Genomic DNA, 22,775 nt, shown 5'->3' with positions numbered 1-22,775 from the left:
CTACATGATTTGGGACCCAGATAAAGACGACTGAACAGGCAGCATGCTCAAGGGTAGAGAGAAGGTCGTGGATAGCAGAGACCTAATGGTGACAAGAGTAGCATCGGTCAATAGCCTGCAGACTACTCGTGGAGTCTGAACAAATTATAACACTGTGGAGGAAGGCCTGAGAAACAAAAAGGAGGGCCCCGTGAATGGCTAGAAGCTCTGCTGTGAACACACTACATGACACCGGTAATAAATGGTGTTCAAAGCCGGTGAGACACGTGAAAGCATATCCACCTTATCGATAGTCTTAGAACCATCAGTATAAAAGATTGTGACATCCTTGCAAAGTTCCAGGGTGCCACCGACAAGATGCTGGAAAACCGCAGGAGCGAGAGAGACCCTAGGACCCTGGAATAGACAAGTCCTAATCTGTGGTCTAGGCACCATCCAAGGGGTGGTGTGCGGGAAAGACACATGTTGCAGACCAGTGAGAGGAGATGGAGATCCCGACGGGGGGAAGTGAGATGCACGCCAACGAGCAATCCCACCCACAGGCGGGTGTTAGGAGGGATACATACATCACTGACGAAGAACGCAAGGTACACAGGATGGTCACAGAATTGGCGAATGGCAATTGCATAGGAAACAAGGAGTTGGCTCTGTCAGATGTGTAGAGTTGGAATCCCCGCTTCTGTGAGGAGCCTATTAACAGCATTAGTGCGAAAAGCACCAATAGCCAGATGCACCCCACAATGATGGACATAGTCAAGGAGTATCAAAGCAGAAGGAGCCGATGAGCCATAAACGTGACCACCATAATCTAGCCTGGAGAAGACCAGGGCACAGAAAAGACTGAGAAAAGTGGAACAGTCTACACCAAGATGTGTGGGCCAGGAGCCAGAGAGCATTAAGCTTCCACTTATATGTAGTCTTTAGGTGGTGAATGTGGGGCACCTATGTCAGCTTGTTATCAAAAATGAGCCCCAAGAACAGGACTGTGCTACAACGTCGAGGAGCTGGTTGCGTAAATAAGGTTCTAGATCGGGGTGTACTGTCGGTTGACGACAAAAATGCGTAACCCGCGTTTTGGAAGGAGGAAACTGGCTGTTGCCCATGTAGAGGCCCATCAGATGGCGCCTCAGAGCTGGCACTCAGCAGACACTACTGAGTGGGAGTTCCACCAGATGCAAAAATCGTCCATGTACAATGCTGGGGTAACCAGAGGCCCAACAGGGGTCACAAGGCCATTGAAGGCAATGAGGAAGAGTGTGAAACTTAGCACAGAACCCTGTGGGATACCATTCTCCTGAACCTGAGGGAGACAGAGTGAAGCGCCAACTCGAACCCGGAAGAGCCGGTCATATAAAAACTCACGGATACAAATCTGAAGAGGGACCACGGAAGCCCCATTCGTGGAGGGTAACTAAAATGTGATGGCACCAAGCCATGTCATATGCCTTATGAAGGTCAAAGAAGACTACGACAAGGTGCTGGCGGGGAATAAAAGCCTGTCAGATGGCTTATTCCAATCAGAGTGAATAGTCAGTTGATCACCCTGCCCAGAAGCCACACTGATACAGGGGACAAAAGGCCCTGAGATTTGAGTAACTAACAAAATCTGAAGTTGACCATCCTTTCGAGCAGTTTACGAAGTACATTCGTCAGGCTAATTGGGCAATGGGTGTCGAGCAACATTGGTTTTTTCCCGGACAGGGTAATTTTACTGTCTCATCATTGTGAAGGAGAAGCACCTGTGAGCCAAATGTGGTTGAAGACCTCTGGGAGACGTCTGGAAGGGGTGGGAGGGGGGAGGGGGGGCGGTGTTGGCAAAGTGTGTTGAGAGGTGTTCTGTGAGGACTAATGGATCAGTGCATAGAGCACCTTGGTAGTTCAGAGCCTGGACAGTTGACTGTTGCTGGCAGCCCAGAAGGCTACGGAGCCTGGACTAAACCTGCGATGAGGCATACGTCCCCAGGGAGGAAACATAGCACTCCGAGCATTCCTTTTTACTCTGCTTAATACGGTAATGAGCCTTAGCACGGAGATGCTTAAAAGTGAGGTGGTTGGTGTGTGAAGGGTGTCACTTAAATCACTGCAGCGCCCATCAGCGGTCCTGGACAGCGACTGCAACAACCATGGTCCACCACGGTACCAGTCGACAACAAGGAGGATCTGTGGAAAGGGAGACAGTAGTGCCAGCAGCATGAAGAATAGCGGCAGAGATGCCTTGCATGACTACATCAATGGAATTCGAGACGGAGGTGTCAAAGTGGACAGCAGACATATATAAAGGCCAATTGGCCCTGCAGAATGCCCAACATGGGGTGGGGGGGGCTGTCTGCCTAGTGGCAGCAGGGGAACAATAGAATCGCCGGAAAGTTGTCACTGTCGGAAAGATCACTGTGGGATGATCTATGTAGGGAAGCCATGAGGGCAGGAGATGAGATCGTGAGAGCGATAGAGAAGGTGTCATGAGCAGCACTGAATTTGGTATAGGAACCATCATTCAGGACACACAAATTGTGGTCCATGATGTGTGGTCAATCAGGGTACCCCTACCTGTTGAAGTGACACTCCCCCACAGTGGATGGTGTGCATTGAAGTCCTGAAGGAGGCTAAATGGGAATGGGAGTTGTTGGGTTAAGGTACACAGTGCAATGTAAGCAAGTGGTCTACCTGGTGGGAGGTAGACATTGCAAATGGTGATTGCAGGAGTCATCTGCATTCTAACTGCTATCCCTTCCAATTTGGTACCTAGGGGGAATCCAGTCACTAATGACATCAGAGCAACCCAAAGCGCAGACCCCACCAGATGCTACCCCGGGGCCAGCATGGTTCTGATAGAACACCTAATAACCACAAAAAGCTGGAGAGTTGTCATCACAGAAATGCGTTTCTTGAAGAACGAGCGAGAATGCAGAATACGAGGAGACGAGACTGCATATCCGATAGGTGACAATAGTATCCGTTGCAATTCCACTGATGACCATGTGGCGCGAGTCCAAGGTAGACATGAAGTCAAGGAGGACATCAGGTCATTTGGTCAGTAGTAGTAACTGACAAGGATGGGGTGACATCCATAAATAAGATGTCAGACTCAGTTTGCGAGGGGCGATATGGCACCTCCGGGCACCTTGTCATGGGATTTATATTCTCCTCCTCCTCCTCCCCCCCGGGCAGGGCACAAGGGAAGTACAAGCTTCTGCAAGATCTGGAACTGAAAGAGGCCACCTTCAGCTGCACAGATGGTATGTCTCATGGCCGAGTGTGTCTTGTGGCCTGAGAGATGCTGGGGAGGAGCCCGATCGCTGGCAGACGCTGAAGAAGGGGGGCACTTCTTCGGCTGGGGAGGGGGAATGGCTCCCTGAAGGGATGTCATGGGAACTGCAGGTGAGGGGAAGGGGAGAGAGAGAGACAAGGCTGAGGAAAGCAAGTAACAGAGGCACAAGTTGAATACAGTGACACTGGATGGAGTGTGTCACTTTTGATGAGCCTCAGCATAAGACAGGTGATCCAGGGACTTTTATTCTTTGATCTTCTTTTCTCTCTTGTAAGCTGGGCAATCCGGCGAGCGAGGGGAGTGGCGGTCAAGCACAACTGACACACAGACGGCAGAACACAGGGGCTTCCCTCAGGGAGGGGGCGGCTAGTCACCACACAAAGTGTCCGCCATACAGCGGGTAGGCACAACCACCAAAAGCTCTGAATAGGTGGAGTGATGTACGGCTTCACATCACACCTGCAGCACATAACCTTGACCTTCTGTGGGAGGGTATCCCCCTAAAGGCAGAATGAAGGTGCTAGTATCGGTGCCGTTGTCTTTGCAGCCCATCTCCACACGTTGAACAAAATGAATGCCACGCCAGAATAGCCCGGAGTTCCACATCAGTTTGCAGGATGAGGTCCTTATGAAAAATTACTGCCTGGCCCATATTCAGAGAATGGTGAGGAGTGATAGACATCAAGAGGGCGTCCAGCCGCACCTTACTAAGAGACTCCACTTCACCAAACTTGTCCTTTATATTCTCCACAAAAAACAATGGCTTGGTGGTGGTGAATGTGTCCCCATCCATCCTAGTACAGATGTGGTAACAGGGAAAGGGTTTCATCCCAAGACGGCAAGCCTGGCCCTCCTCTCATGGTGTGGCCACGGAAGGGAAGGTTGGTCATACGAAGCAGCATTCAAGGATCCTTCACCATTCAAAGAGACGGCCGTTTGCAGCTCGATACACTTTGTGTGCCAAGCATCCGCCCTGATACCACCCACTCCGACCAGGGGCTCTCCCCATGGGCGCCACCCAGTCACACCGAGGACCGCCTGGCAAGACAGCCATTGCCGGGAGCTCCAATGCTCCATGAAGATATGCAACCACTCCTTGGCATACTTGGGGAGGGAACAGCTCAGGTATTAGTAGCGTAATCCCTGTGTTCTCAGGGGCTCAGTGATATGGGTACATTGCAGCCCCACCACATCGACTGGCTAATGTGTCAGTGACCCAGCAGGGTGGAAGGAGACTACAGTGGTGAAGGAAGGGGAGAGAGGAATCCACACTGTAGATGCTAGGGAGGGAATTCTTCCCATATTGCTCACACTAAAAGAACTAAATTTTGAAGGGGAGGTCAAACCTTGAGTGGGGAGCTAATCGCCACAAAGGATGAAAGAACAAAATTGCAGCCAATACAGGAAACCCGGTGGATAGCCAAGTCGACAAAATTCTGAACACCCAGAGAGGGGAAGGAGGTGGCAATGGGGAAGGAGTGGGGTTAGGGAGAGAGGGGGCAGGGTGAAGGAAATGCAGCCAGGGAATGAAGAATGGGCCACAATAGCTCAGGGCCCCACGTGCGCCACGCACAACTCACGAAAGAACCGTGAACCCCCTAGAGGGCACTTGCGAGGCCACACACGAGAAAGAACTGTAGGGTGCAGAGCACCTCCAACTTGTTGCAGCATAACAAAAGGCTTTCCATCAATTTACCAACCAGATTAACAGTTGGCATATTTGTATATGAATGTATTGAGGCATTGATGTCGGTTGATGTTGCTTGGCACCTCTGATTTTCAGGGTACCTCTAATCTGCATTTCCTCTTCAAGCCCCAATTGGTCAGAGATGAGAAAAAATTACTTACTGAATGACGGGATAAGATTATTTATCTTATCTACAAACTTTCAGGCTAACTCCACAGTTTGCTGTGCCACATGAAGTTGACGTTTTGTTTGAAATTTCATTACCTTACCCCTTCCAATTCAGTAGCACAGTTTGCAATTGTGCAAATATCCACTGCTTCCCCCTAGATCATTGTAATCTACATCATATGCAATTTGATGTGCATAACATACAAGATCAGGTCACACATAGCCTGTAGACTGTATTACCATCCTTGCAACACGCAAACATCAGTTTTTTGAAGATTGTTCTTTGTCTTTAATGTCCATAGTTCTTATGGACTACACACATTGCTGCAGACTTATTCGAAATCTGTTCATAGATGTTTTTTACTGTGCTGCCAATGATCTTCCACATACATAGTAATGTTCAGTACTTGTTCCTCTGCCAATGATAGTCCTTCATTATGTTTCACCGGTGACAGCATTTGAGGCAGCCTGCCTGATAAGGATGATCATCATCATCATCATCATCATCATCATCATCATCATCATCATCATCATCATCATCATCTACATGGCTCTACACTTGTTTCAGTGTAACTTTCACTTGCTGAACACTTATTGTTATCATTGTACTCTTCAAGTACATTGTCCATACAGCTGAGTGTTCACAACACCACACATTTCTCTTATTTATTTTGCACAAATGCTAATATTTCATCTGTCACTTTTTCTCACACTGCGAAATTCCTTGGGTTACTTGTCAACTTCGGCAACTGTTGTAGATATAATGCAAATTTTGCTTTGTTATTGCTGCCACTGCTCTGCTTTGTATCAACACCACTAGCACTGTAGCACTCTTGAGTTACTGACTAAGCAGTTCAATATGCTCTGTACCCTCATGCTGTGCTCACCATTGGATACCTGCAGTCCCACCCCACTTGCCATTAGCAGCCAATATTGTGGTTGCATGTTTGACAGTACGTGGAGTATCTAACGCTGTAAACATAATTGGCCAAACACTTGCTAAAGGTGTATGGAGACTATACAGTATGTATGTCATATGAATAACATGACACGGATGGTGCCTACAGAGTTTCAGTAGCTATCGAAAGGGTATACACGACAAGCCACAGCCTGGTCAAAGCACCTCAGCTGCGATCCCTCACAATGAAGAGGGTCTATCAATGCATCTGTTTCAGTCTGCAGATTACTACAATGAAACTGTGTGCACACCTGAATTTTGGCTGTAATGCCATGGACAAAATGTTTCACACACACTGTTATTGCGAATTGTGAGCCAGATTGGTTCTGGAGATGATTAAGAAAGACAGAGTGGAAATTTGTTCAGCTCTGCTGACCAATACAAGGCAGGACAATTTTCTGAACATTCAGTTCCAGTGTCAAGTAGCTCGTTTCCTCACATACCAGCACGAATGAACACTGTAATGCCACATTTTTTGTTGATCTCTGTATCAGAGTGGTCCTCGTGGGTAATGGCAATGCAGAGGATCTGGGTTCGATTCCTGGAACTGCCAGGGAGGTTTCTTCAGTGGGAGGACTGGAATGGGCTGCACCCTTCCCTTCTGAAGCTAACTGACAAGTTACTCAACTGAAGAGGAGTTGCTGCAGATCACAAAAATGACACCAGCCACGAGAGTGGTGTGCCAACCCCATGCCCCTCCATACTGAATTCAGTGATATCGCTGGCAGAGGATAACGAGGTGGCTGCTTAGTACCAATCAGCCCACTGGAGCCCGTGGGTGGTATTTGGGTAATTTCACTTTTTTTACCTGTCTGAGATTGGCACTCTCAGCCTGTTAACCACACAATTTGGTTAACAATATTGTGTACTAAGATCAACTACATGTTAAATCCTGTTAGCTTCCACACCTAACAATAAGTGTGAGTGGTACTGAAAGTTTTAATTGTCATCCTAAAAAAATGAAGTTCCACAATTTTTTTTTTAGTCTGCAGGTAAATGTTCGTAATCCCAGACACATTGAAATTCTTCCCACAACCACACACTGCTAGAGCTGCCAAATCAAAATGAGAAACCCTTCAGGGTGTGTACACAGACAAGGCAAAATCTTTCAGGATTATTTCCTGGATATCCCAGTTAAAAAACACTTTTCCCAGTGTGAAAACACACTTTTTTCATATTAAGTCACAGTAAGTTTCCGTAGATTTTCCCTCTGAACTGTAAAACTTATCAATCCTTTGAATGGTTAACATTTAATACACCAGCATAGAGCACTTTAGGAAACACAAAAAAAGTGTTTTGGAAAGACCTTTGATATGCAGCAACATATATGCTGCATATTTTTGTATTAAAAAAAGTATACATTCGAATTCCACTTAACGGGGCACGTTAGCTTCTGGAGCACTGAAATCGAGATTGCGATGTCTTTTTGTAAGCCAATCACACCTCATGTCACGTGATTTTGCCAGCTGATAACAGATATTCAGAGCATAGGATACATGTCGTCAGCCAATAGCAGTATCACTTAAGCAGCGCGAACACATGAAGAGGAAAAGTTAATGTTGTTACAAGGACAGCTAAGCTTTCACATATAATATTGGTCTTTTTTTTTGCATTTGTTACACTTCGAGATATATCACACAAATGTGCCAGTAAAATTAAAAACAATGACATAAATGTCTGTTCGGCAGGACTAATTATTCTACAAGGCCGTTCCTCAAAGTGCTAAGTTTCAAACACACTGTGATTTAAGAAATTCATCCCACATAACATAATTCGTCTTCGATAAAAGGAAATTTAATTTGAAAGAAACACTTTTCAAAACACCATTAGCAATATTTTCCCCGAGACCTGTAAGAAATAGGTTCATTTTAACGGCTGCCAGAGAGCGCCAAGAAACAGGCATTATTGCACGTGTGCACCTGTGACGATGTAGGAAGCCCGTATATTGTATCTCTAAAGCATTAAGAGATCTTGCGTTACGTGATGATGAAACAAGACATCAGAGGATTCGTCAATATCATTGGAATTTCGTAAACTGTGCTAAAATGCATAATTTGGCTTTAAGTGGACATTGGATGGTCCAGATTCACAATGAAGTAGACCCACCTGATATTAAGCTTTTCAGTGTGGTTTCCGGGATGTAAATTTTCTTGGAGTACCAGTGCTGTACTATCTCTTGCTTGGTTCTTTGTTATGGCATGATGCCAGAAGGTGAAAATGTGCACTTTAAATTAGGAAACTATTGGAACTAGTCAATACTCTGGAATGAAACACTTCATTTCAAATAAATTTACTGCTTCAACAGGAAAGATTAATAAAAGCCAAATTTCTTTACCGACAAAAAGTAACTTCATTGTTCTGCAAGGCGATTAATGCTCTACTGCCAAAAACCTGGAAATAAAATAATAAAACTGAAACTAATGATATTCCTTCTGTAATGAAGTGAATGTATTTTAATTCACTTGATACCTCCCGACCACAAAAATCGATTTTGTTTTCATTTGACGTGAGAGCTGTAAACTTAGAGGAAACAGCGAAATCACTAAATGTAAATACGAGTCACTTTGAGACTACCCCCTCTCCACTATACTAACAACTCTGTGCATGCGCACATCTGGCAGCTAGTATGTGCCAGAAATATTTTTCTCATTAGCATCTGGCTGCTACTGTCGATACAGCTAACAGCTACACTTCAAGTAGCAGGAAGCAGGAGAAAGCACTGCTCATACAACACTCAGCTGCACTTGCTACTGAGCCCGCTGGCAACTGCTCAAGCAAGCCTAATGTAAACAGTTGTGATGCCGCACTCATAGAAACCAGTTAATTGTTACTAATTATTGCACAGTCATTGTCGTCCTAAGGTCTTAGACATTTTGCTGTTGGTGAACACTTTTAGTTCATGGTGTTTTGTTGTTGTAAACTGTATTTTACCTTTGCAACTAAAGTCTCTCTCTCTCGTTTTATTGTTGCTGTATTACTCCGCAGTAGTGGGATACAGTAATATTCTTTGTTGGAGTATCAGTTCTTAGCAGTGAAAAATACAAAAATTTAACCAAAAACTAAAACAATGAAAAATTCCCGAGTTTTCCCTGGTTTCCTCCCAGATGAAATAATTCTCGGGTTTTCACGGTTGGCCAGGAGCGTATACAACTTCCATCTCCACTTCACCCATGGGCTGTGTTACTTTGCTTTGGCAGCTCTAGTAGTCTGTGCTGTGGTGGTGGTCGTGAGTTTCACTGTGTCAGGGATTGGCAGATGCGTACCTTCAAATCTAACTAAAAATTCATTACATTAACATTTTCTGAGACAATAATTGTAAATGTCATCGTCATCTATAGTCTGAAGATTGGTTTTAAGACACTCCACACTACTCTATTATGCGCGAGCCTCCATCTCTGAATAACTACTGCAACCTACATCATTCTGAATCTTCTTACTGTATTCATCTGTTGAACTCTCTACCATCTCCTCCCCCCCCCCCCCCCACCCCCTCCCATGCATAATTCAAATACTAATTTGGCCATCCCTTCAAGTCTCTAAATGTGTCCTATCAAACAAAGCCTTCTTTTGGTAACATTGTGCCACCGATTTCTTGTCTCCCAATTCCTTTCAGTGCTTCCTCATTAGTTACATTTCTGACCCATCTAATCTTAGCATTCTTCTGTAGCACCAGATTTCTAAAGCTTCTATTCTCTTTTTACCTCCACTGTTTATCATCCATATTTCACCTTGATACATGGCTACGCTCTAGACCTCCAGGAAAGACTTCCTAACACTTAAATTTATATTTGATGATATCAGATTTCTCTTCTTCAGAAATGTCTCTCATCATTGCTCGTCCACATTTTCTATCCTCCATTTTATTTGCTGTCCAAATAACAAAACTCTTCTACTACTTTAAGTGTCTCATTTCCTTATCTGGTTCCCTTAGTTTCACCCAGTTTAATTCGACTACATTCCAGTATCCTTGATTTGCTTTTGTTGATGGTCATCTTATATCCTCTGTCCAGTCTGTCCAACTGCATTTTCAAGTTCTTTACTGTCTAACAGAATTATGTCATCAGCAAATCTCAAAAGTTTTTATTTCTTCTCCCTGAATTTTAAATCCTATTCCAAATTTTTGTTTGATTTCCTTTACTCCTTGTTCAATGTACAGATTGAATAGCATCACGGATAGACTACAACCTTATGTCACTCCCTTCTCAACCACTGCTTCCCTTTTATGCTCCTCGACACTCTTGACTGCTGTCTGGTTTCTGCACAAGTTGTAAATAGCCTTTCACTCCCTGTATTTTACCCCCTTACCTTCAGAAAGGGAGTATTCCAGTCAATATTGTCAAACACTTCTCCAAGTCTACAAATGCTATAAGTGCAGGTTGTCTTTTCTTAACCTATGTTCTAAGGTAAGTCATAGGGTTAGTACTGTCTGGTGTATTCCTGCATTTCACCAGAATCCAAACTGATTTTTCCATTCCTCTGTAGTGTGTGTGTGTGTGTGTGTGTGTGTGCGCGTGTGTGTGACACCATGATTTACCAAACTGATAGTTCGGTAAGCTTCTCACCTGCCAGCAACTGCTTTCTTTGGAATTGGTATTCTTGTATTCCTATACTATTCTTGAAGCCCAAGGGTATTTGACTTGTCCCACAGATCTTGCTCACCAGATGGAAGAGTTGTCATGGTTGGCTCTCCCAAGGTTATCAATAATTCTGATAGAATACCATCTACCCCTGGAGCCTTGTTTCGACACTGGAACTTATGATGCTGGGAGAATAATCAGGACAAAGCTCTTATCTCATCTTTATCCACACCCATTTCCCATCTGCAAAATTGCTTTCAAGTTGTTCTTCCTTCTATAGACTCCCACTTTTCAACTTTCTCTCCTTTGCTTGGGACTAGTTCACCACTTAAGCTCTTTATACTCATACAGCTGCTTCTCTTTTCCTAAAAGGCCTCCAATTTTCTTGTAGGTGGTATGTACCTTTCCACTAGTGAAATATCTTGTCTTTATCTGTTTGATCCTCTGCTGCCTTCCCTATTTCATCTCCTAAAACTACCCTTTCATTTTTTACTGTATTGCTTTCCCATGTTCTAGTCAACTGCTGCCTGGGGAGGGGGGAACTGCTTCACCTCTGGAATATTTAACTCAAGAGAACATCATTTAACCACAAACTACAGCTGCATGTCCTCGAGAAAAATTACAGCTGTTTCCTCTTGGTTTTAGCTGTTCACAGGACCAGCACAGCAAGGCCATTTTGGTTGATGTTACAAGGACAGATCAGTCAGACCGTTGACCTGCAACTACTGAAAACACTGCTGCCCCTCTTCAGGAACCACATTTTTGTATGGCCTCTCAACAGATACCCCTCCATTATGTTTGCACCTACAGTACAGCTACCCGTAATGCCTAGGCACCTATGACAAAATCCACGGTTCGTGGGTGGGTGGAGTGGGAGGGTGATAATTAAGACACTGCAATTACACTTTGTACAAAACAAAATATAGAAGCCTAATACCACACTGACAGCAAAATATAATTACAATGACTATGGGTAAATGTGGTTCATAGTTCTTAAACAACTTATCTGAAAATTAATTCTTACCCTGAGGCTTGCTCGTCGATGGGCCATCCGAATCCGAGATCCTCGCAACTTTTTTCTTCTTTGGTTTAGGTGCCTTTTTTTTCTTCACTTCAAACTCACTGTCTGTATCACTGACAATGATTTTCTCAGTGTCTGAGTCAGAGACTGATATCCTTTTAACTGTTTTCTTCTTTTGTTTAGCCTCTTTCTTTGTCTTCTCTTTGGGCTCTCTGACTGAACTGCTCACAACATTTTGTCCCCTGCAAAACATACCACTGCATTTAGGGGATCACTTTTAATCTGATTTCATATCATGCACATCATCTAATCACTAACCAGAATCCATTTTTTAACACAACTACAGGCAATTTCTGAACAATAAGGATAGCAGCTGAAGGAATGCATCAAGATTTGGGCTGACACTGCTTACTAGATGTGCTATCCACTACACCACTTGGCCAATTTGGCTGACAAGTCCGGGCCTTGGCAGAAATTTCAGTTCACAGCTACATATTCTATCCTGATGTAGATAATACTGAGACTCAATATGACTCCAGGAAAATGTAATTACAGAAGATCAATTTCTGAGTGGTTATACAGCGCTGCCAACAGGTCACTTGCCATCTGTGGTCACTTTCAGTAACTACTACTTGTTAGAAGTCAGCAGGTCATTTTATTCAATCTGAGGCAAGTTGGATGGGTTTGTGAGAGCAAGAGCATAAAATAGCCAACAGAAAATCACCAGCAAGTGTCAGTGATGCTGTAAGCACCACAAGAGCATTGCCGTTGGATACTGATTGTGATCAGTTAGTGGATGAATGGAAGCTTTTCCAGTTGGGTGTCAGTGTAAGTTGTGAGTGTGTTCTGCTTCAACACAATATCCAACTGACAGTTACTGGAACCAATCCATCAATACAAAGTGCACAACAACTGAAATATTCTCAGATAAGTACAGTGGTGAAATGAGCTCTGCCTCATGGGAATGCAGAGACCAAAAGGGGCTTTTCTGCATAAAGAAGATATGACATAAAGGAACTGACATTGCTCTCACATAATAAAAGATACAATGAAATTTTATGACAACTGGAAAAAGTTTGTATGACAACAGTTTCTTTCTTTGGACAGTGTGCATACAATATCAGATAAACCTAGAAGAAAGAATTAAAAAATATGAAGAGGGAAAGAGAGCAGCTGGAAGGAGGTGGCCAACAAAAGCTTTCAACTGAGAAAAACCAGATTTCATCATGTGAGGAAATAATAATAATAAAAAAAGGCAGCAGGAACAGGAATTATTATTGACTGTCATTCATAGCACCATTAAATCCAATGGTGGAACTGCTATCAACTCACATGAAGCTGTCATCAGCGGTGTTCAATTCTGCATCCACATGTGGGACAATTTCGCTCTCCTGCACCAAGATATTATCATGCAGCTCCAGTTCATCACCACTTTCTCCTTCTTCTCCATCATCGCTGTCACTGAATGTGAACTTCGCCTTTGCCGCTGGAGCAACAAATAAGAGACATCCCACGCTTTTTACAAAATATAAAAAATATATATATAACAAAAATAAATCAATATATATTATAAAATTAAGTGTACGATGTGCATTCTGCTAAAGCTCAGAAACGATACCTGGTACGAACAAGGGAGTTATATGGTGTGTAGCCATCCCCTAGCCATGAAGGTGGTATCAATTTTTATCTGAATGGAGGGCTTTTGAAGATATAAGAGCTGGGAAGGTTCGCCCTCTATAATTTTCTAAAATATTGCAGAACATTTGAGAGTATTCAAGAGCATTCCACAACATTCCAGAATGTTTCACAATTATAAGTGATGTTCTGAAAAGTTCAGGAATAGTCCTGAACATTTGTGAAGAATCCATGATGTTTGGGAACATCCTAAATCATTTTGGAACATTTCACGACACACTCGAATGTTGTGGAATCTTCTGGAACATTGTGGACCATTCTGGGCCTTTTTGGTATATTCTGGAATTTGCCACTGGTGAGGCTACCCTCTGGTAGGAATATACAAAGCAAGACCAGTCGTGTGTTCGAACATCAGTTTCTTATCAGTGACGAATGGAAGAACCAAAAAATTAGTGCAATGAGTGAATAAAAACAGACAGTGAAGTGTGACAAAATCATTTTATGCCATACTTTAAAGTTTATCCCTTCATTTCAACTACCACGCAATCTCATACCAGCTCCCTGAGCAAAGCTGGGCACCACAGCTACTTGCCTATACAAAAACAAGTTTCACCTGTAATGGGGGCATCCTGTGGTGGTGAAAGCAAGCAGTTATCTATGATCTTGCAGTAATTGCTGTCTCTGCCTGGTGTTAGAAACAGTACAGGAACATTTAAAGTTGGAAGGCTGAGTGCCAGTCATTCACAACATTGAACACAGGAGACCCACACCATGAGACAACCAGACATAGCAAAACCCAGTAAGGCTCAGTCAGTGGGCGGTAGCCAATGTCCTGTGGTGACATACCATTCCTACTTTCCTCCACCCACATCTGTTACTAGTCAGCAAGATACTGCACCACCTCAAACAACTTTCACACCTTTGCCTGTCCTACATCTTTTAACTTTGAATCCCAACACGTCAATCATATGAACTATGGTTACAAAAGTTAACAAAGCAATCAAGAAGGCTAAGGGAGTGTTGCTGCTAGATAGAACAGATAGTTGTTAGCATCTCACTTATACAGTTAAATGACATCACTTAGTTCCAGTAAGATGGATGCAGAGGGATTATGGGTGAAGATACACTATGCGACAAAAAGTATCCGGACATCTGGCTGAAAATGAGTTGCTAGTTCATGGTGCCCTCCCTTGGTAATGCTGAAATTCAATATGGTGGTGTCCCACCCTTAGTCTTGATGACAGCTTCCACTCTCGCAGGCATACGTTCAATCAGGTGCCCTGTCACGAAGTCGGTGTTCCAAAACAACCCAAAGGTTTTCTATAGGATTCAGGTCAGGATTCCGTGCAGGCCAGTCCATTACAGGAATGTTATTGTCATGTAACCATTCCACCACAGGCCGTGCATTATGAACAGGTGCTCGATTGTGTTGAAAGATGCAAGCGCCACCCCCGAACTGATCTTCAACAGTGGGCAGCAAGAAGGTGGTTAAAACATCAATTAGGCCTGTGCTATAATAGTGCCACGCAAAACAATAATGTGTGCAAGCCCCCTCCATGAAAAACATGACTACACCATAACACCACTGCCTCTGAATTTTACTGTTGGCACTACACACACTGGCAGAAGACGTTCACCAGGCATTCACCATACCTACATCCTGCTATCAGATTGCCATATTGTGTACTGTGATTCGGCACTGCACACTGTTTTTCCACTGTTCAATCGTCCAATGTTTACACTCCTTACACAAAGCAAAGTGTCATTTGACATTTACCGGCACGATGTGCGGCTTATGAGCAGCTGCTCGACCACGAAATCCAAGTTTTATCACCTCCCGTCTAACTGACATAGTACTTGCAGTGGATCCTGATACAGTTTGGAATTCCTGTGTGATGGCCTGCTTTTGCTTTCAATTGCCACAGGGAACAGTGCTAGTGTTGGGTGGCTACATGCTAGAGTTATCCTATTAGGCAGTAGTTCGGAGGACAGTGGCGTGGAAAGGTTAGTATTTGACCTTAAATTTGTCCCATAATTCAACAATATTATGAAAAGGAAAGTTTCCACTCACCATATAGCACAGATGCTAAGCCACAGATAGGCAACAAAAAGACTGTTAGAGCTTTCGTCAGAAACATATGACGCGCACAGCTCACACACACGACTGTCGTCTCAGCAACTGTAGCCACATTGCAAGCAGCAGCAACGGTGCACGATGGGGGTGACGACTGGGTGGGGGTAAGGAGGAGGCTGAGGTGGGGAAGAGCAGGAATAGTAGGGTAGGGATGGCAGAGAATGCAGTGCTGCCGCGGAGCGCGCAGGGACAAGGTGGACTGAGGGTAGGGCACGGCAGCTATGTTCCGTCAGGAGGTTAGACGGAGGGCGGTGGGGGAGGGTTGGAGGTTGGTGGAAAAGGAGAGAAGTAAAAAGACTGGATGCAATGGTGGAATGAGGGCTGTGCAGTGCTGGAATGGGAACAGGGAGGCTGGATGGGTGAGGACAATGACTAATGAAGGTTGAGGTCAGGAGGGTCACGGGAACATAGGATATATTACAGGGAAGTTCCCACCTGCGCAATTCAGAAAAGTTGGTGTTCGTGGGAAGGCACAGGTTGTGAATCAGTCATTGAAATGATGGATGTTGTGTGGCAGTGAGCTCAGCAGCTGGGTGGTCCCCTCGTTTCTTGGCCACAGTTTGTTGGTTTTTTAATTGACTGCATTCCCTGCATCACTCCATATTTTGCGTGCTATTTCCTTTCTGATGCACACACTCACTCACTGACTGATCTCATTGTGACGTCATGCCAATTTTAGTGAGGTCTACTTCCTCAGATTCCATTCCTGTGTAATAAAGCCGATTTCTGAAATACCTTTTTGCAAAATAAGCTGTAGACGATAAGCTGTGAGTATTTTCATCACATCTAGTTAAAGTATCTGAACATTCATTACTATTCTAATTATTAATTTTACTTATATTTGTTTAAGGTTTTAAATCATCCGACATACATTTGAGATTTATGTTTTTTTTTTTTTTGGTTTTGTTTTATCATTTCACATACGTGTATTTTTTTAATTGTAAATAATAACTATTATTACGATAGAAAGTAATTATAATAATGATAACCTGTAACAAAATTTATAACATGTGATTTTTTTTACACCACGCCCATAAAATGAACGAAATTACTTCATGTTTGTAACAAAATTTTTCATTTTTCAAAATTAATTGATGGTGATAAGTTAGTTTGCAAAATTTCAAATTACTAAAAAACGCTGATTTACAGTTTTGAAGAATGTTAATTATGTATCAGCTTTTGTATGAAAAATATTTTTTTATACATCATCATTTTGAAGATATTACCTCTGAAGCTAAAATGCCAAATTACCTTTCGAGACACATTTGCACTTAAACTGGGCAGAAACAAAACATACATGTTTCACTATACCCTACTCAAAATCTGTTTTGCTGAATTTATTTAACTTTGTGCAGGTATGCTTGTGTTGTGAATCCATTGTTTTTTAGGGTAACAGCTAGCTCCTTGACACCTAAACTGTGGGACGAACACTGGTGGTGGCTCCCTTATGCTCTGAAAAACATTCATGTGGGCATGTGTGGGGGTTCAGTGGAGGTTGTACAAAGCACCACGATGGCCAAGGAATATCATACACTGGTAGCAGACCACATACACCCCTTCATGACAATCATTTTTCTCGACAGCAGTGGCATTTTCCATCAAGATAATGCACCGTGTCACAAGGCCAGAAGAGTCAGAGGTTTGATGGACACAGTGGCAATTTCCAACACTTTTGGGATGTGACAAAGTAGAGTCACTCGTCCCGCACCTCCTCAAAATGTACGGTAATTAGGCGGCGTGCGTGTGCACGCGTGTAGTTCTGGTGCCAATCCCCTCCAGCCATAAGAGACCGCAGGTCCACCTTTTCTAACATGTGTAGCAAGGATCATAATGGTGAAATATCTCTTTCAAACAACAGGATTTCTTTCATTAATGTGGCTAGTGACTATTGGGCTCTGTGTCATGGGGAAATTATGTAACAGCCTCTTGACAACTTGTTCCTCAGAATTATTGAAATGTCTATCATTCTCCTTCCACATATTTCCCGGAATAGAGAAGCCTTGGAAAGTAGCTGTAGACATTTCCCTTCCCACTGTCTATTCTCTTTATTATCCAATAGGAAACGCCAGTGGCTAGTGTCACCTTCTCAACCACACTTTTTAACGGGATTTTTACTCACCCACTGCCTCTTGCCCCTTCCAACATAAAATTTTATGACACTGCACGATTCAAATCACTTACCTGCACTTGCTGTGCACAGGGACTCTGATGCCCTACTACTCAGAACACAGAGGGCAATGAGAACACTCCAAGTACTTGGGGTGGCATGTGGCAGACTTTAAAAATGAGACAGCCACCACCGCCAGACAAAGTGCGCAGCACAGCACGCGGCACACTACTGAAGCAGCCGCACCTTCGGAACAGAGCAGTGGACTCACCCAGTGACCAGGACGAGACTGCGTTTCTGGGCAGGGGCCACATTATCCTGTGTGATCTCTAGTAGGGGTGTATATACCTACTACCACTACCAGTGACGAAATACAAAAAATATGCAACCAGATGGAACTTATTCAGGATAGTTAGGAGGGTGAAAATCATGCAGTGATGAACATCAGGAAAGAGAAGGAAAAGCAATAGAACCTAGAGCAGGCACTGGAGGAACAGAATGATGCAGGACATTAACTGGTATAATTTTGTCTGGAGCACAATTTGACTGTTGTTTAAGAGTTGTGAAAGAAGATTGTATACATGTAAGAGATCTTTAAGACCAGAAGGTTCCAAACAGATTAAATAATGGTAAGAATGAGATTCAAAATCCGATTTAAATTGCGAAACTGCTGATTATAACTGAATACACGGGGTGGCTACTTGAACTTGGCAAAAAGGATACCCTGAATTCAGAGTGTGAAGAGGCAGATTGCCGGGAGCAGGTGGGGGCAGTATACCGCAATAATTACTTTTCTTTCCTCCCAGCTGAGCTGTATACCAGCCACACACAGTACTTAAACTGCAGTTTTTAAACACTGTTAATTTATTTGGAACAATAGTTATATAATTAACATTCTGGGATATTAAGTATTTTAAAATTTGAGATTTATAAAACTCAATAAAATTCAATTTCAGTACTAGGTGAAAAATGCACAATTCCTCGAGTCTTCCCCGATTTTTCCAGGTAAAATGTTATTCCCTGAGGATTCCGGATTTTCCAGAAGAATTGCCACCCTCACTCATTGCAGAACAGTAGAAAATTGGAGATGGGACCAGAGTACACAGATAACCAGAGATTGTCTAGTTTCTCAGGTAGCATTAAGCATCAACTGACAATCAGGGGACAGCAACACAGTAGAAGCCAAATAGGTCGATTAGAGAGATGTAATAGTGAAAACGTGAACGCTATTCACAGATTACGTATTGGGCTTGTTCCAAATGACCAACTGCTGCATGTAGAATAGTAGTAGTAACAATGTACAATAGCGCGACACGTGATCAGTATGTCACCAATCCTTCCAGCAAATGAATCCGGATGATGCCACCTCTTTTTTGTACGAGCAGCTCCTGAACTGGATTCAGAAAGGCTTAGCGAACCCCATACCAAGCCTCCCAACCACATAAAAAAAATCTGAGGAAGTACTAAGAATCAAACCCAGGCCCTTATGCACTGAAGACTACAGAGGCTGCCTAACACAAGAAATATAGAATTTAATTGATGGAAGGATAAAGTATAAAAATTTGATAAGTGAATAAGCAAAAGGGAGTAAAAATGTCTGAAAATGAGTGACAAGTGTATACGGCAAATTAGGAATGGCTACAGGAGAAATGAAGAACCGCCCAAGTGCACATGAATATGGGAAAGGCAGATGACATGGATATTATGATAAAGGAAATCTTTGGAGGAAGGACAAGCACTACTATGTATATCAAAAGCTCAGGTGGGCAAGCTAAGAAGGGAAGAATGAAAATGGAAGGAATACGTAGAAGGGATGTACGACGACAAGAAATGCAAAATACGTTCAGGCTTCAACAATTAATTGCAATTCCAAAGAAGACAGGTGTGAATACTAAAAGACAATGAGCATGGTAAGTTCTGCCTGCAGAATACTTTCACAGATTCCTTATACAAAAGCAGAAGAACCATTAGAAGTCAACCTCTGGGAAGGTCAGTTAAGAAGGAATGAAAATTACTGCACCACTTCACTCGGTAACTTGATTTTGGGGTGTGGAGAAATGTTGGCATACACAAGGCAAAACTACCCTTACCACTACTTCAGAAGACAGGTTGAAGACAGGCACACTACACTTAGAGTACCTGTAGAGTTAGAGATTTTGACAATGTTGAATGGAAAACACTTTTCAAAATACTGAAAGTAGCACAGATAAAATACAGGTAATGGAAGGATATCAACAACTTGTAACAAAAAGACTGAAGTCTTAAGAGTCAAAGAATATCAAAGGGAAGCAGTAGTGGAGAAGAGTGAGACAGGATTGTAACTTATCTTTGATGGTATTCAACCTCTACATTCTGCAAGGTTTAGCAAAGGAGATCAAGGACAAATTTGGAAAAGGAATTTAAGTTCAGGTAGGAAGAAGTTAAAATCCTGAGCTTCATCAAAAACGTTTTGTCAGATACTGTAAAGGACTTTGAAAATATGTTGACCAGAAGGTATGATGTCTCAAAAAAGAGGTAATAGTATGAACTTCATGGAAAGGAGGGGATATAAAATGCATGCTGACAGTAAGTAAAGCTTTTCTGGGTATTTTAATACTCAATATAATTTAAGCCTTTTTCTGAAATGGTTTGCCAGAAGTGAGAGATAATACTGGAGTGAAACATGGATAACTATCATGTGGAGACAAGAAGAGAACAGATACGTTTGAAATGTGATGCTATGAAAGAATGCTAAAGATAAGATGAGTAGATCAGGTAACTAATGGAAATATACTAACTAAGCTGATCATGAATAAAGATTGTGGCGTAACTTTACTAACAGAAGGGGTAGTTTGATATTACACATACAGAGCTATTCAGAATAGTTGGCTTGATGATGTGGGAAATGGTAAAAATAATGACCAATGTCATGTCATTTAAAGTACCCAAGTCAATCAAATGCTTTTGATTTTCTTCTTCATGTCTGAGTCCACAGACTATTCACAATACAGCTGGTGAAGACAGAGACAGTGACAATTACTGCTCACCTGCCGTCCTTCGTGCCGTCGTCCTCTGCGCTGCAGGGGGAGAGATGTTCTCTGGCGAGGACTCACTCGCTGAATACACAGAGGCATCTGTCTCTTCACTATCTGAATCCACAAACTTTCTCTTCTTCTTAGGAGACCCCTTGCTTTTACCCTTGAAAGTCAGCTTTGTTTGTTTCAACGTCTCTGCGTAGACAAATGAAAAAAGTTACATTATAAAAACTTACAATTCAGTCGACAAAACTTTACTGATAATTCACAGTTAAGCACACGAACCTTTGCGTTTCTCCTTGAGTTTCTTTTCCAGCTGTTCTGGGGCTACTCCTACTCGTTCCTGCAGTGGTCTGGCATCCACACCATCATCAGGAGTATCCTCATCTTTCTTTCCTTGCTGGAAACAATTTTTTATAGCTGTAAAAACACTTTCTACAAAAAACTGCCATTCACAGGCTGCAACTACTCTGCAGGCCTTACCCACAACAGTTTTTCTGCACGATTAAGGACACCTCTGCATTTTACACCATTCCAGAGTGACACTTATATCTGAGATAACACTGAGTTAATCTGGCACTGGATAATTGTCATCCTCTACATGAAGTGTAATAATGTAAGATAGGAGTTTTCACACTGCTGTATTCCCCACATTAAGTAATTACAGGTTAAAACACTTGGTAACAGTAACAATCTGTATCACCAGATCCCAGTTGCAGATTGCCATTTTTTGCCGCATATCTTTTTCCTCAGAGCTGAATATTTGATGTCAACTACCCAGATACTGTGCAATCTAAGAAAATAATTTTCCTACTTTTGTTAATATTCTTTGCAATACTGCGGCTATAATAGCCTTGCAATCAGTAATGTCACCTTCCAAGATAGTCAATTCAAAATGCCCATGTCTAAGTCACTAGCATGTGACCCTGCAAGTTTGTTACCCAAATTATCTGTGACCATGTCACAATGAATACTTCTACACTAGGGCAGAAAGCATTTAATACAGTAGTGTTTGATTTGTAAATAAAATGTTTCCTTTGAATCTTGGTACCCACTGCTGTCAATTCAAACAACCTACTGCCTCATACTGAGTGCGGTGGTTTAATATGACGGAGACACAGTTTGAGGCAATTTTAAATCTTAATTACTTAGGTTTGACATATCTTAAGTCACACATTTCAGTTATTAATATATTTGAATTTATAATTATTAATATGCTTTAAAAAGAAACCTCAAATTAAAAATCTGGAAACATTCTGAATTCAGAAAATACAAATGGCAGCTGAACATATCTGCATGGATAAATTTCACCATTGTGAAATCTAAGCCCGAAGGGCAACAAACAAGTCTGACCATTACATTGTAAAGATCAAAATAAAATTGACTGCGTTGGTAAAGAAGAATTCTACAAATAAAAGCACAAGAAAAATTCAACCAAACCAAACTAATAAATATGGAGTACTACAAATTAAAATTTATTGAAAAATTAGGTCCAATAAATCCAAGGAAGAGCACAATCACCCAGTTTAGGAAAGACTCCAAAGCTTTGATACCCTCAATCCCAAATGTTAGAATAAATTTATAACTAATAAAACAAAGGAATTTGAAACTTACAGTCCACTGAAACCCATTTAAAACAAGTATTTTACGATCCAATTTGAAATAAATAGGAATCGCTGATTTAAACAAAAGGTAGTGGTATAGGTAAACATATACTTCTAAAATTGTTATAATGAAACTGGTTACTAAATTATAATTTTAGTGAAGTATATAGGTCCTGCAATTGGTAGGAATATTTAGGATAATGTAATTAGGTGAAATCTGGAACAAATGATCGAGTACGATTGAAAGAATTTTTTTTTTTTTTTTAAACTAAGATGGTTTTGTGTTAAAACAGTATCTAAGTTAAAGCCTGTGGTATTTAAAGAAAAAACCAACTGAGAGAATCAAAATTGATTAGAAAATTAGAACGTAATTAGTGAAAATGTTGTAAGTGGCGTGTTTTGTCAATAATAAATAAAAGCTGCATTATTAGCAAATAGTAGTCAAAATGAAAGAACCCAGCAGGCGGGAAATTTCACAAATCCCACCCCTAAAATTGGACAAGCAATACTTTTTAAAAACGCACTAGAAGTAATAGACAAAATTTCAATCAAAAGTTCAACTCAAATTCTAAACTGAAGGAAACACTTCATGGCATTTGCTT

General features: G+C 42.2%; 1 protein-coding gene across 1 annotated transcript in view; it reads right to left on the bottom strand.

Moving 5' to 3' along the window:
- Window positions 1-22,775, bottom strand: part of LOC126210389 (DNA topoisomerase 2-like) — a 173,359-nt gene that overhangs the window by 7,973 nt on the left and 142,611 nt on the right. The window contains exons 21-24 of the mRNA XM_049939618.1: window positions 20,855-20,969; window positions 20,582-20,764; window positions 13,012-13,165; window positions 11,683-11,921 (exon numbers count right to left, since the gene is read on the bottom strand). Of these exons, the coding sequence (XP_049795575.1) occupies window positions 11,683-11,921; window positions 13,012-13,165; window positions 20,582-20,764; window positions 20,855-20,969 (691 nt within the window). The remainder of the gene's footprint in view (window positions 1-11,682; window positions 11,922-13,011; window positions 13,166-20,581; window positions 20,765-20,854; window positions 20,970-22,775) is intronic.

This window comes from Schistocerca nitens, chromosome 10 (genome assembly GCF_023898315.1).
Source record: "Schistocerca nitens isolate TAMUIC-IGC-003100 chromosome 10, iqSchNite1.1, whole genome shotgun sequence".
Lineage (NCBI taxonomy): Eukaryota > Metazoa > Arthropoda > Insecta > Orthoptera > Acrididae > Schistocerca > Schistocerca nitens.
Note: the sequence above shows the minus strand (reverse complement) of the source record. Positions and strands in the feature narration are given on the sequence as shown.